At 37.1% G+C, this 15,488-nt stretch overlaps 1 protein-coding gene across 5 annotated transcripts in view; it reads left to right on the top strand.

Annotated features, from left to right (window-relative positions):
* The window catches only part of STXBP4 (syntaxin binding protein 4), a 165,937-nt gene that overhangs the window by 76,154 nt on the left and 74,295 nt on the right, over positions 1-15,488 (top strand). For all 5 annotated transcript variants that reach the window (XM_034641790.1, XM_019806273.2, XM_034641789.1 and 2 more), the window contains exon 13: positions 9,434-9,610. In XM_034641790.1, coding sequence (XP_034497681.1) covers positions 9,434-9,610 — 177 coding nt within the window. The remainder of the gene's footprint in view (positions 1-9,433; positions 9,611-15,488) is intronic.

Raw genomic sequence — 15,488 nt, 5'->3', positions numbered from 1 at the left:
TTATCTTATTCTTCACAGAACCCTTCCAGTTCATTTGATGACAGTATTTTCTGTAGTTGTTTGGCTTAGTTAGAACTGATGTTGGGGTTCTGGGTTCCCTGCTGTGAGCCACTTATTTTCTGGCTGTTCAGGGACCAATTCAGCACTCTGTCATCAATTGTTTCACACATGCCTGGTAGCGACTTACAAGGGAGACTTGGCAAAGGAATCTAAGAAACATTTATTAAATGCTCTTTTCTATGGATGCGCTGGGAAAACTAGATGTACTCTTTACGAGGAACTCTCATTCCAATGAGGAGAAAGTAAAATAGAGCAAAACCATCACTTCCTAGAAAGCATTGCAAAATAGGTGCCGTCTAGCTGGTGAGTTGTCAGAGGCATGTTTGTCTACCAAAGTAGGCATTACTCCCTGCAATTTTTCTTATTTAACTTAAAAAAAAAAAAGTACAAATCTCTAAAATTTCATTAGTTGCTAAGAGAGCACCTTTCAGGGTGTGTTTTAAACATCTATGTAGATGCCAAACATTTTATGTTTCTTGATGTGAGAGCAATATATATTAATTTGCTGACAAACTAGTAAATTTTACCCAAGGAGGAAGTAGTGATAAGGCAGTTGACACTATAAAACTCTTATCTTGACAGTTTACTGTGTGAGAAACACTTTCAGTATTCTTACTTCAATATGGAACTCTTGACATTGGGTTAAGTGATTTATTCACAAACTGTTTTAGAATTAAAAGCAAGACTTCTCTAGTCGTACCTAGCCCTACATAAATAAATCACCCTATTTGATTTATTGTCATCCATGTTAGATACCAAGGATTGTCTGTGACCATGAGTTTCTAATCAAATTGAATTCCTTCACAATTCTCGAATAATGAAGGTAGCTGATTTCCAGATCTGATGGCTAGTGACATTCAGGCCACTCCTGACCCTATGCCCTTCATGTTATCTGTATCCCCTCCTACTCCTTTTGCTTCTTCACTTCTCTTATATTCTTAACAGTTTTCCCCTTTTCCCAAAAGATCTCCTTACATCGTAGTTATTAACCCTCTTTCTACCAAATGTGTTGCAAATATGCTCCCCTAAATATAAATTGCCTTTCTAATTTTTCAAAGATTTTTTTAATACAGATGTTTTTGTGTTGTCCAATCTTTTTCTTTGTGCTTTCTCCTTTTTAATAATTTTTTTAAGTCTATTCCTTGCTGCCCCCGTCTGTCTTTATTTAACCCATTTATGAAATTAGTTTGTTTGGTATAAGTTATGTGATGAGGGGCTACACTTTATACTTTTGTTTTCCTAAATAATTTGTTGTTGCAACTACTCATTGTGTTGTGGCATCTCCATTACGATAGGTTAAACTATTGCATAATCTAGGGTCTGTTTGGGGCTATCTGATCTTTCAGTTGCTTTGTCAAATGTTTATTGGGTGAATAGGTGTTTTATCTAACTCTTCTTTGGCCAGTACCAACTACTATGTAGCTTTATGCCTTAAATCTTTGAGCCATGTCCCACCCTGTTTCTTTCTTTTTTGGTATTACTGTTGTTTTTCAAAATTTGCATACCAGTTCTCACTGATTTCTTTTTCTTCCAAATGAATTTAAGAATATCATTATCTTACTGGGGCGCCTGGGTGGCTCAGTCATTAAGCATCTGCCTTGACTCAGGTCATGGTCCCAGGGTCATGGGATCAGACTCCTTGCTGGGCGGGGAGCCTGGTTCTCCCTCTCCTGCTTCCCCTGCTTGTGTTCTCTTCTCGCTGTCTCTCTCTGTCAAATAAATAAATAAATAAATAAAGTCTTTTAAAACAAGGAGTATTATCTTATTATCTAGATTAGAACTTAGAACTCTTGGTCAAGTTCCTACAAAACAAAGCAAAATTTGGTAAAATTTTTTTTCCAGTCGAATTAAAACTTTTATATTGGAGGGAATATATTTCTGTTTGAAACCATCTCTATTAAACCCCAAACAAACTTCAGATAAATTCTAGATGTTTAATAGCTAAAAAGTTGCCTTTGAGTTGTAGCAAGTTTCAGTGAGCAGAGTTTACATTCTGATCAGGAAAGGAAATTTCCAATAGCGTAAATGGTTCCTTCAGTACCTTTGTAATCAGAATTGGAGAAGTAGGAAAATAGTTTTTTTCTTTTACGTCAACATCACTAAACTAGTAAAATGCATGTTTAGGGTTAAATACATTTAACTGGATTTTAACTAATTAATATTTATATTGTGAACAAGTTGCATGGTAAAAATTTATCAGATAGGTGTACCTGTGTGTCTGTCTTTGATTAGGGATTTCTGTTTATAGAAAGAGATTGAAAATTGTTTCTTTGGCTTTCTTTGATGTTCAGAATCAGAGCTCAATTTTGCACCTTTTGGAGAATGAGGCAGGTGCAGGTAGAGAAGCTGACAGCTCTTGGGAGGGTTAATTAGAGCTAATTATAATTTGATTGACCTGCTTTTCCTCCAGAAAGCTTAACCAAATCTTCCTTTGTAAAATGAAGATTTTGCTTTTTCAAACAAACTGAAGAAAATCTTTGTTTCTTGGATTTACAAATGTCTTTCCTTTTACACGCTTTTCAAAGAAGTGTCACCATATAATTCGTAGAAGCAGGGATATGGGTGGGGTGGGAAAGGACCTTCATGATTATATAGTCCTTGAGAGCATATATAATATTACCTTGTGATGAAAAACTACTTTTTAGGGAAATATAAACTAGTGTGCATAATTTTTAAATCTTTGTAATGAAAAACCAGGAAATACAATTGTCAAACACAATGAAGTGTAACTGTCCCTCATCCCACATAGTTTTAATATAACCTCATTTGCTTGATAAATACTATGAAAGGATTTTTAAATTCATATATAAAGGGAATATAATGAAATGATTTGCTTTTCATTAAGTCATTTTCATAGCATGGTTTATGGTTGTTATTGTAATTATTCAAATGAAATGTAGTTCTACTAATAGTCTCATAAAATTGAAACATTATATGAAGAACTTTTCTATGAAAGCTTCTTACCTAATAAAATTCTCTAAGGCAATTACTATATATGCAAAACAAAGTTGTCATTTTTGCTGTCAGCCCAGTTATCTCTCATATTTATGGTAAGTGGAGCCCTTGTTCATATTACATGGGGTTTTGCCTTCCAGCTTGTGTTCGAAATATGGGCAGTCAAGGCTCTTTGGCTTTAGAAAGTTAGGCAGTAAAATACTTAATATTTTAATGACAGCTCAAGATAGCAATAGAAGATACTAAGCACGTGATTAATTACAGACAACAGATATTATAGAAGATAAAAGGGGGGGAAATCATTGTAAGCTGAAGTGGTCTGGCTTCCCAGAGGAGGTAAAATATAAAGTAGATTTTGAATGATAGGCAAGAACCGAGTGAAGAAAAAAGAGGGAAAGTGTATAGATAGTGGAAGGAGCAATGTGCTGCAAAGCATCTTGAATGCAGGAGAGTTCAGTGTAAGTAAATTTGGTAAGTCATGTAATTGGATAGGGTAATCATGTAAGAGGTTGCTAAAGCTGGAAAGTTAGATTTGGAACCAGTAGTGGAAAGCCTGGAAATATGGCTTTTGCAGATGTTTTATCATACTACCTAAGGTTATCTTAGGTGGGTTACCTGAGCAGTATTTTGGGACAATTAACCCTTCAGAAGCATGCAGAGTATGTGAGAGTGAAGAGCACAGTAGGCAGGGCGATCATTTTATGGGATTCTCATAGTGCCTAACGCTGAGGTGATGAGAATGTGAATCAGTAACGTGGTGCAGATTAAGGAATGGCTGCAAATACATCATGAATGAAGACTTCACAGTGCCTCATAGCTGCTTAGGTATGAAGGTGGGGATGGTGGGCTGGATGTATGCACGGAGGAGGAGCAAGGAAAGAGAAAGGAGAGAGCACATCTCAGAGGCACATAGAAAGTTCCATGAATTCATTTTCTCCCCCAAGTGCATCCTTGCTTACAGAATGAACTGTAGATTCATTCATGAATACCTGCAAATTACTTTGAGATCATCCATTGGGAGAAATAGTATACACATTTTAATAAATCTGATATACAAGTTAAGGAACCTATACATAACTTGCTTTTAAACACTTTTCCTTCAACAGCCTTCTTCCTGCAGTAACCCTTAATCTTTCTCACAAGCTGTAGTGGGACCAAGACCAACAAGAGTTCTCCAATGAGTGAATGTCGGAAGCTGATAAGAGAAGTATTCTTTCAGGCTTCACAGCATAAGTTACATTATACCAAGACATATATCTCTGCAGTTTCTTTTTTTCTCCTGTTGGCCATTGACATTTTGAAAGATTTACTGATTAGCTTAAAAATTACAGAATTGTGAAGGTTACTGATATGGATGTGCTAGCCTAATTACAAATGTGCAACTGCTGTGAATGCTTTTTCCTTCTACTTTAGGGAGCCATTACGACTCATAACTAGGGAAGAAAAGGTTTTACATAACTGTTGCTAACATTAAAAAGACCTGTGCACATTATGTTATTACGTTCCCAACTTCTCTAAAGTTCAATAACTGGTATTACTAATTGATTGCGTCAGGAAAACCCTTAATAAATTGTCTAGTCTAGCTCTAATCGTATAGGTGATTATGTCTATCTTTCAAAAGCAGTAAAGAGGAACTGTACCAAGAACTGTAATTGTTTCTTTAACCTTCCTGTGAGAGTTGTTTTGATGTTATAAAGTAGGTGTTGTTATTTCCCATTATACAACTGAGTTTGTTAGAGAATTAGAGAATTACATAGCCCTGAAAAAAAAAATCACAAATCAAAGATTCTGACCTAGGTATAGCTCATTCTAACACTCATATTTTCTCTCTTTTTTTTTTAAGATTTTATTTATTTATTTGACAGAGATAGAGACAGCTAGCGAGAGAGGGAACACAAGCAGGGAGTGGGAGAGGAAGAAGCAGGCTCATAGCGGAGGAGCCTGATGTGGGGCTCGATCCCATAACGCTGGGATCATGCCCTGAGCCGAAGGCAGATGCTTAACAACTGCACCACCCAGGCGCCCCCATATTTTCTCTTTTTTATCATGTTCCTTGTGGGGAAGAAGTGCTGTGTGTGGAAAAACACACAGCACATTGTCTTTCTGTCCGAGCTTATACTGCCCTTTGTGTGAGTTGATAATGCCCTTTGTCTCTTTTGTCAAAGGGGATTTGGTGTGGTCTTTCCCAAAGATTCATTGTGAAATTATAAGGTGGAAAATCCTCATTTTATAATGGGACAGTATGAGTTGGAGGTATTTCCTCAGTGTCACCAAAAAAAAAAAAAAAAAAAAAAAAAACAAAAAAAAAAAAAAAAAAAAGCCAAGTCAGAGATTTGACTTCATAGCTCAAGATTCCCTTCTAGTCTCTGTGCTCAACGTACTCAGTATTAAAAGCATAATGCTTATGTTGATTTTTCTGATTGCTTTTACATCTTGGTTTCGCTTTTCTAACTTTCTAAACTGAATTCACCTCTACCTAATACAAAGTAATTCAGTGAACTGGCTGCGGCACCTACCCTGGTGGGATTTTGGGCTCGTGGTGAGGTACTCCGAAAATTCTGGCTTAATTGTTACTGACATGGGAGGCTTTACAGTTATTTATTAGAAGACGACCCAGGAGGAAAGAAAAAAAATGGATTTATGTGATCCTGCATTGCTAAATACAGCACACTGCTGCTATCTCTTTTTCACTGCTTCCTCTAAAAGTCGTCATTTCAATGCACTAATCTTTTAAACAGCCATTCAGTGGGAATTGGGCTAGAACTTTGCTAAGGGGTCACATTTACCAACCTGACAGTTATACATTGACAAAAGAAATAGCATGAATTTATTCAGCATCAAAACCTGTGCATCTTTTACCACCAACCGCATTTCACACTGTATTACCATCAGTGAACTATCATGGCTATATAAATTCCATCCAGGTTCTTCATTTAATTAACTAGCCTTCTTTGAACAAAAATAAAAGTGCTGTTTTTTATAGAGGAATAAAAGCTGCATGAAGTGAGTGTGAAGGAGACAGATCATCAAATTAGTTATTATTCATTGCAGCTATGGAGAATTATCTGCCCCTCCTCTTTCTCTTCAGCGGCAATGTATTTTTTTTTCCTAGCTTGATTGAATGGAAAATGGGGAACGGTGTAGCAGCCTCGAAGATATTTTAGTATATTATCCTGGCCGCAACCTAAGCTCGTGTGGGGGTGGGCACTGATGATTCTGTCATCTACAAGTGATTTTTTTTTTTTAATCGTTTTCTGAAGTTGGAGAGACAGTATGGCGTCATAGCCAAGAACATGAACTTTGTGACTGCACTGCCTGGGTTCAAATCCTAGCCCAGCCACTTTTTAGGTCTGTGATTCTGAGCAAGTTACTCGACCTTTTTGTGCTTCAGTTTTCTACCTATTAAATGGGTGTAAGAATAGACATGCCTCACACGGCAGTGTGTGGATTAACTGAGCTGGTCCGTGTAAAACATTTGAAGTGGTGCCAGCATCCATTTCCATCCTGTATGCACAGCCGCAGTCTGACGTGACGTGGGTCACCTGGCCTGAACCAACCAATGTGGCTTGGTAAATGTTCTTTTATTTCCTCAGGTATTTCTTTCTAACAGTGCCCTTTGGTGAGAAGATGACTGGTTTTAAAGATAAGGAAATCAAGTTCCTAAGGGTTTTTTGTTGTTGTTTTAATCTGAGTATAGTTGACACACAATGTTACCTTAGTTTCAGTTGTACAACCTAGTGATTCAACAACTACAGTCATGCTGTGCTCACCATAAGCGTAGTTACCGCCTGTCACCGTGCAACACTGTTGTGATACCGTTGACTCTTCCCCTGGCTGTACCTTTTGTTCCTGGGACTGAGATCAGGCCCTTTGAATCAGGGGTGAAGGGAGTATTTGGTTGGCCACTTCTCTCCATCCTGAACCGTGCTGTCAGATTTAGCTTTCTAAAGCACTCTGTTCTCCAATCAGTTTCCGCTCAAAAGGGCTTAAGATTTGCCTGATACAAGCCCTTTTGCCTGTCATGCCATTTCTACCAAAGCCTGACTCTTTCTCTGTCTCTCGTCCACCTTTTTTTATCCATTGTTCTCCCAGGAAGCACTTACTCCAGTCAGAATTGACCTAGGGCCATTTCTCAAATGTACCACATTCCTTCTTGTATTCTCTTCCTTTGTTCACCTTGTTCTTTTTGTCTCTCTTGCCCGGCACTGTTCTTCCACTTATCTAAGGCATGCTTAATGTTCTGAACAGAGCCAGGAAAGGGAAGGTCTGTTTTATCCCCTTTGTATTTTTTTTATCACATAATATGATTATCTAGATGCACTAGCTGCTAAGTAAATGTTGTTAATGATGATGAAGTCTTCTGTTAGCTGTACTTTCAAACTATATTTAGAATCTAACTGCTTTACACCATCTCCAACACTGTCACCTTTGTTCAAGCCGCAGTTTTTAGGCCTGTCCCCTTCTCCCTGCTCCAGCCTTGCCCAGCCCCTGCAGTTTATTCTCCACCCAACAGCAAGAGTAATCCACTTATAATTCAAGTCAGATCGTAATCATTTCTCTGCTCCAAACCCTCCAAGAACATCCCATCTCATCCTGAGTAAAACCAAAGCTTTTATGATGGCCTGCAAAGCCTCTTAAGATCTCCCAACCTCCTCCCTGCCCTTACTCATTTCCTACTACTCCCTTCTTCCTGTCCCTCTGCTTAATGCCACACTTGGCTTCCTTGCTGTTCTCTAAAAATGCAAGGAACAATTCCGTCTCAGGGCCTTTGCGTCGACTGTTCCCTTTGCCCAAAAAAGCTTCTGGGGAAATCTTCATGGCTCCATGCTTCCTGTGGGTCTCTGATTAAATGTCTTCTCAGTGAGGTCTTTGCTGATAATCCCTAATTTACTGTCCATCTCCCCAAACTATAATGTAAATTCGGGGTCGGAAAGGGCATGAGGGAGGGCTTTTTGTCTGTTTTGTTAGGTGCTCTGTCCTCAGTACCTGAAACAGAACCTGACACATAGTAAGTACTTAATAAACATTTATTGAATGTATGAATGAAAAATTGACCCTTAAAAATATGCCCATGTTCCTAACTCTCCCTTCATTTCAAATGCATTTAGACTCAAACAAAAGCAAGCATCCTATAATAGCTCTGAGAAAATTAAAGTAGCCGTAGTTGAATATTAGCCATGGCAATTGGAGCAGAAAGTTCCGTTGTAGAAAAAGAAAATTTCTACATCCAGTAAGGAAAAAGAAATGGTTTACAGTATAATAACGGCCATGCTAAACTATATCAGTGTCCTTAGGGGACTGTCATTGACCTAGCACCAAAGCACATTTTGAGAGAGCAAGCGGTTTTAGTCACCCCATCCTCTTCCTAAGGTGGAGAGCGTAGCTCGTGTATAGTTTTGTTTTGTTTTGTTTGTTTGTTTTGTCATTTAGTAACATTAAAATGGTGAAAAGAGCATTAGTGTTGGAGTTCAGCAGACCTGGGTTTAAACTCTGGCACTGCTATGTGTCCTTGGACAGGATATGTAACCTCTCTGGGCCCCTGTTTAATTATGTATAAAATGGTTTTTAATGATGACTCTCTGCTGATGTTGTTCTAAAGGTTAAATGAGAGAAGACACATGAATCACCTAACATGTTTAATAAATGTGAGCATTGCACCCTATAGAAATAGCAAGATGTTTTGCTACTGAATTCCACCTTTTGGCCTTTTGGGGGGGGGCGGGGTTGCAAAATGGTGGTTTTTTTTAAAGCACAGGGACAGGACCTGTGGGCAGAAAGAGCTGCTGCCCCTTGTGAGGGGTGGCTGATTAAAAACTTGGGAGTTGGGGGAGGTAAGGAAAAGGGAGGTTTCGAAAGGATTTTCATGTGTTAAGATTCACAGGATACCAGAGGCCTTGCCATTGTAAATGAAAAGGGGGATGTAACAGTTAGACTGATGTCTAGAAATAAGCCTTGGATCCTGGGCTTGGACCACAGGGAAGTCCACAACACCACAAATCTCTCAGCTGTATTTGAAGCTGCAAGAATCTTCCTAGAACATGAGCCCCACCACCTACCTGAGTTCTGTGGAAGCCTACTCTTTCTATCTTTTGAACCTGTTCTTAATTCTGTTCTCCATTTCCAATTCCCTTCTACTTCCCTTCTTTCCAAAGGGTTATGCTAGGTGTGTGAAGTTGGAGATTCCATACTGAAAATTATCCAAGAAATCGACAGAGGAAAAGTAAGATCGGGCATTGGCTCTACATCATAAAATCACGTGAATACGAAGTTTTAAATGGTGATGTGAGGAACACCTGTCTATCGATTAAGTTTGGTAATTACGACTTCCAGAGGAAGGAAGAGATTTTGTTTCAGCTGTTTTGCTGAACTGTTTTTTAACATGGCTTTTTTTCAACGGCCTGAATTTTGAAATCCTCAGGAAGCCAAAGCTGTGGTTGAAGAAACCAGAGCCCTGCGAAGTCGAATCCACCTTGCCGAGGCTGCACAGCGCCAGGCACACGGAATGGAAATGGACTACGAAGAAGTGATCCGTCTGTTAGAGGCCGAGATCACAGATCTAAAGGCTCAGCTTGCTGATTATTCGGACCAAAATAAAGTAAGCAAAACCGTCCTCTCTTTTAGTTACCATGGTTTCCTTGCCGTTGTCATGTATCCTGTTTTCATTTCCTTTTCATCTGCTCTTCTAAACTAGGTCAGTGTTTGTCTTCTATTATTCAATGATAGGATGATGTGTCCTGATGCAATGGGTGGGGGGTCATGCAAAGGTTGTGAGCCTCCCTTCATCCACATAGCTTGGGGATGGAAAAGCATGTGCCCCAAATTTATTTGGGTCATTGGTCAACATTGTACAGCTCAGGTGTGAAGTCCTGGAACTATTTAACATTTAATTGATTACATTGGTTTTCTCCTTTTGTTCCTAAACTTGCTAATTTGCCTGGTGGGGATGAGAGGAGGAGAGTCTAGGGATGGGTTTTGCTCTTTGATTAGAGCACTCAAGGAAGTGTGAATGTTAAATAATTTTTGCCCAGGGCCCAAGATAATTAATAGAAAGAAACTGAGTTTGAATTTAATAGGCTCCAATTTCAATAGCAAAATACCGAATGCTGTTCAGAAGGCAATGTGATCTTTTTTTATGTGAGTTTTTTTAGTTTGTGATTTTTTTTATAACATAATACATACTATATTCATTGAAAGGTCTTCAAAAACTATAATAGACATATACATTTTTGTTTCTCCGAGGTAGACAGTTAAGTAAATTGAAATACGTATTTTATAACTTTTAACGAGTTCACTTAGAATAGGTATTTATATCTCTAATCCAGTCAACTTTCAAGAAAACATAAAGCAAATTTGAATACTTTATGTCTCTCTATATAAATATAAAACAGTTAAATACCTTAAATATACCAAGTGGAAGTGAAACCAGTTTTAGAAAAGCAAAATACAGAAGAAAATCTGAAATTTTCTTTGATAAGCTCTTAAGAGTCACTAATACGTTTCTCACATCTGCCCATTTAAACTGATTCCAAAAGAAAGGTGATATTCTTGTCACCCTTTGATAATACACAAGGCTAAGGGAAAATCATATTACTTGAAAAGGCAGCAGTATTTTAAAATTTTACATTATATTTGTTATTTTTGGCCCAGTGTTTATATTATGAAATCAGAGAGACATGCTTATTTCATGTGAGTAACTTCAACATGATTCTGAAAATATTGGGAATTATCAAAATATCAAAAGTATGGTTTCCTTTGCTATGCAAGCGCTTTTTATCTTATGAAGTCCCGAAAGTTCATTTTTGCTTTTGTTTCCCTTGCCTTTAGAGATGTGTCTTGAAAGAAGTTGCTGCAATGTTGGGATGAGCCCTGTGTGTTATACGCAACTAATGAATCATTGAACGCTAAAAAAAGAAAAAGAAAATTAAAATTAATGAAATTCCAAAAAAAAAATTTTTTTAAAGTGCTGTTTTATTAAACTCTATGTACTTTTGAAGGGATAATCAACAGTCTTTAAAAATACTTTCTAAGTAATATTCAAAGAGTTCTCATGAATTTATTCTTTTTTTTTTTTTTTTTTTTTTTTTTTGGAGGCATAGGTTATTTGTAATTCTCTGTCCCAGCTTCTAGCTGAGACACATTTTTGTCCTAAGTTGTCTGGCAATATAATTCAGTTTTTCTCTTTTTTAACATAATGGGGTTTCATGCCATTCCTCATAACAAGATTCTAAACTAAGCCCTTAACCTGTCTCTGAAAAAACAATCTTTTGTTTATTTTTTTCTTTTCTTTTTTAAAAATTTTATTTATTTATTTGTCAGAGAGAGAGCACAAGCAGGGAGAACAGCAGACAGAGGGAGAAGCAGGCTCCCCGCTGAGCAAGGAGCCCGATGCAGGACTTGATCCCAGAACCCTGGGATAACGACCCAAGCCAAAGGCAGGCACTTGACCGACTGAGCCATCCAGGCGTCCCTGTTTATTTCCAAAGAAAAAATATTGGACGAGAATATCTCAACATTTCCCAAACTCAGTGCTAGTGGAAAAAGAGAAGGAAACTTTTTTCAATTATTTGAGATTGCTTCAAGAGACATTGACCAAGATATTGCAGAACTCAGATTCAAATATTCATTTTTAAAGATATAGATTCTCTTTATAACAGTGTTTTTATTTTTCACTGTGAGTCTTCCCTTATGTCATCTCTATAGTTACTTACCTTTTTTATTTTTGTTTTTTTCTGTTTACCCTCAGCTTAGGAAGTAAAACATTACCAAAAGCTTTGAAGATCCAGTGCCCCTCCCCAGTTGTATCCCCCTCCCTCGCCCTCAGAAGTAACCGCTTTCCTAGATTATTAACCACTTTCTTGATAATTTTACCACCTATCTTTATATCTCAACAATAAACATTGTTGAGTCTTGCCTGTTTATCAATATATAAATAGAAATGTCCTGCATGTGTTCTTCCTACTTGCTTTTTTCACTCAACCTCTTATTTTTGCAATCCATCTATTTGAAATTTATAGCCAGTTCATGTATCTTCACTTTTTTGTACTCCCTTAAATGGATATACTGCAGTATCTTGGTCCATTCCGTATTTGATGAACAGTCTAATTGTTTTTTTGTTTTCTCTATTATGAACAATGTTGCTAAACACATTTTTGTACACATATCATGCTCCACATGCGTAACAGTTTGTCTTGGGCTCATATGGAACTGCTAGGTTGAACAATGGTCGATCAACTTTACTAGGTAATGTCAAATTGTGTTTGAAAGCTTTTGAACCAATTTTTACTCCCACCAGGAGTGAATAAGAGATACTGTTTACCCCACACCCTTGCTGACACTTTGTTTTCATTTACTTTTAATTTATATCAGTCTGGTAGGTAAGATAAATAAATCTCATTGTGGTTTAATTTGGATTTCCCTGGTTACTAATGACTTGGAGCCACCGGCGTGCTGGGACCAGCTGGCAGTGGCTCACAATAGGTGATTGTGCGCATCTCTTCTTAGCGGCATATTCAGCGACATCAGGTTAGCAGCTTGAAAGCAGCCATGGTGGAGTTATTTACACCCCCAAGTGCTATAAACCAGGGCTTTTCCCCCCGGCCCAGATAGCCAGTTGAGCATAGATTTATGTACTTGTTAGGCATTTGTGTTTCTCTGTGAAATGCCTCTTCATTACTTTCAGCCGTTTTTTCCCATTGGGTTATTCTTTTCATATTGATATGTAGTGATTGTACGTATGTTCCAGTTGCTAACCCTATATTAGGTTATATGTTACCGAAGTCTTTTCTCAAATTTATGGCTTGCCTTTCACCCAATGGTGAAATAAACATTGATTTTCATATAGTCACACTTATCTGTCCTTTCCCTCGTGTGTCTTTTTAGAAGGTCTTCCATTCCCAAAGATATTCTTTGATATTTGCCTCTAAAAGTTTTAAAGTTTTGGGGGCTCCTGAGTGGCTCAGTCAATTAAGTGTCTGCCTCCAGCTCAGGTCATGATCTCGGGGTCCCGGGATTGAGCCCTCCCTGTGTCGGCTCCCTGCTCGGCGTTGAGTCTGCTTCTCCCTCTCCCTCTGCTACTTCCCCTCCACTTGTGGGCACGCTCTCCGCTCTCTCTCTCAAAGAAACAAAAATCTTTAAAAAAAAAAAAAATCTTTAAAGATTTGGTCCTCCTGTCATTGGTTTTGTGGCGTTATGTGGGGGTAGGGGTCCATTTTATTCTTTTTTTATTCTAAGTGAATGACCAACTATCCCAGCACCATTTATTCGAAAGTCTCTTCTTTCCTAATTGATCTATAAATCAGCTCTGTCATATATCAAGATTTCAGGTGTGTCTATCTTCCTGAGGGCCCTGTACTCTCTTTCACTGGTCTATTTGTACGTTCTTGTGCCAGTGTTGTATACTGTATCTTTGACAGTAGGTCTTAATGTCTGATCACCCTGCCTAGTTCTTTTTCTTTAAAAGTATGTTGCCTACGTGACCCTTTGATCTTTTATATGTATTTTAGACTTGGCTTATAAATTCAATCAAAAGGAAAAAGAACTATTGGAATTGTTACTGAAAATGCATTAAATATATAGTTTAATTGGGCAAGAATTTGCATGTTTATGATTCTTTATTAATAAACACCAGTGAGGCACAGAAAGGTTAATTGTGTTGTGACCAGAGAATCTAGTCTATAGCATAATAACTCTAAAATTTGATGGCTGCTTCACGGTTTACTATATGGCCAGTGTTCACACATGTTCAAAGTGAGCTTGAAAAGAATTCTGCCGTTTTTCGATGTATCATTTTCTGTAGTCCATTAGATCAGGGTCATTAATTGTGGAGTTCAGTTCTTCTCTAATCATTTTAATTTCCTTATCAGAGAAATGCATTAAAATCTCCCTTGTTTTTTTTTTAATTTATATATTTTGAAGTAATATAAGCAGCATATAAGCTTAGAATTATATTATCATCCTTTATGGAATGTTATGACTCTTCAATATAGCAATCTTCTTTTCCCCCTAATATTTATTTTTGATTGATATTAAAATAGTTACAACAGCTTTCTTTTGGTATTTACTTGTGTGTGTTTTCCTTTCTTTTACTTTTAACTTTGCAGTGTGATTATGTTTTCGTTGTGTATATGGTAAACAACATATAGCCGAATTTTTTCCTCATCTTACTAATTTTTGTCCTTTAATTGGAAAGACCTTTCCATTTATACTCTTTTATTTGCTAATGCACTTGGCTTCATTTCCACCCTCTTTTAATTTATGCATTTTATGTGTCCTGTGTTTTTTGGTTGTTTTTTTAGTTGTCATTTCTTGCCTACTTTTGTTTTTGTTTTTGTTTGAATCGGTTCAGATTTCTCCTGTGTTCCCCAATACCCATTCCATTTATTTCTTTCTGCTAGGCTAGAAGGTATGCACTCCGTTTCTAATTTTTAAAGATTATCTTAGAAATTTTAACATTCTTTTTTAACTTAAATTGTAAAACTAATCACTAGCTTTCCCCTTCTTCTAAATATTATAAGCACTTTAGAAAATAAATCCTATCATCCCTTCCTACTTAATTTCTATTTTTGTCAGTATTTTAGTTCTTTCTTGACTTTTAACACCATAAATTAGACACTATTACAGTTTATTTTGTGCCGTCAACCTTTGTTTAAATAGATATTCATGTTTACCATTTTCTATGTTCCGCATTATTTTTGCATCTCAGACCTTCTTGCTAAAATTATTTCCTTCCTGAAGTACGTGTTTTAGAAATGTGTTTAATGAGGATCTGTTGGTAACAAATTGTCTTCAGCTTTGTTTGTCTGAAAACATCTTTATTGAACTCTTGCTCTTGAAATACATTTTTGCTACATTTAAAGTAAGTTGGCATTTAATTCCTTTTAGTGTTTTTATTCCATGGTTGTGATATCAGCAGTCAATCTGTTATTTGTTTGCAATCCGTTGTTTCCTTCTAGATGATTTTCAGATCTTTTTATCTTCAGTGTTCAGCATTTGACGATGAGTCATGTGTTGACTTATTCTTATTTATGTTGTTTGATATTCACTGAACTTCCTGATCTGAGGAAGAGTGTCTTTTGTTATTTCTGAAAAACCCCACGTTATTATACTGAGCAGTTTCTCCTTCATTCCTTCTGAACCATCATGTGTAATGCAGGTAGGGTGTATGGTAGATCTTCATCTAGTTATATTCTCCTTACTGCTTCTCCTTCATTTATATTTTCCATTTTTATTTTTCTGCTGTATTATGACAACCTTCTTTACCTCTGCCTTCCAGTTTACCCATTCTCTTTTCAACTATATCTAATTGGATATGAAACCTATAAATGAGTTTTTAATTTAATTTTGATTATGTTTTTTTTTTAAGATTTTATTTATTTATTTGACAGAGATAGAGACAGCCAGCGAGAGAGGGAACACAAGCAGGAGAGTGGGAGAGGAAGAAGCAGGCTTATAGCGGAGGAGCCTGATGTGGGGCT

Source organism: Ailuropoda melanoleuca, chromosome 13 (genome assembly GCF_002007445.2).
Source record: "Ailuropoda melanoleuca isolate Jingjing chromosome 13, ASM200744v2, whole genome shotgun sequence".
Taxonomy (NCBI): Eukaryota; Metazoa; Chordata; class Mammalia; order Carnivora; family Ursidae; genus Ailuropoda; species Ailuropoda melanoleuca.
This window is presented reverse-complemented; position numbering and strand designations above follow the sequence as displayed.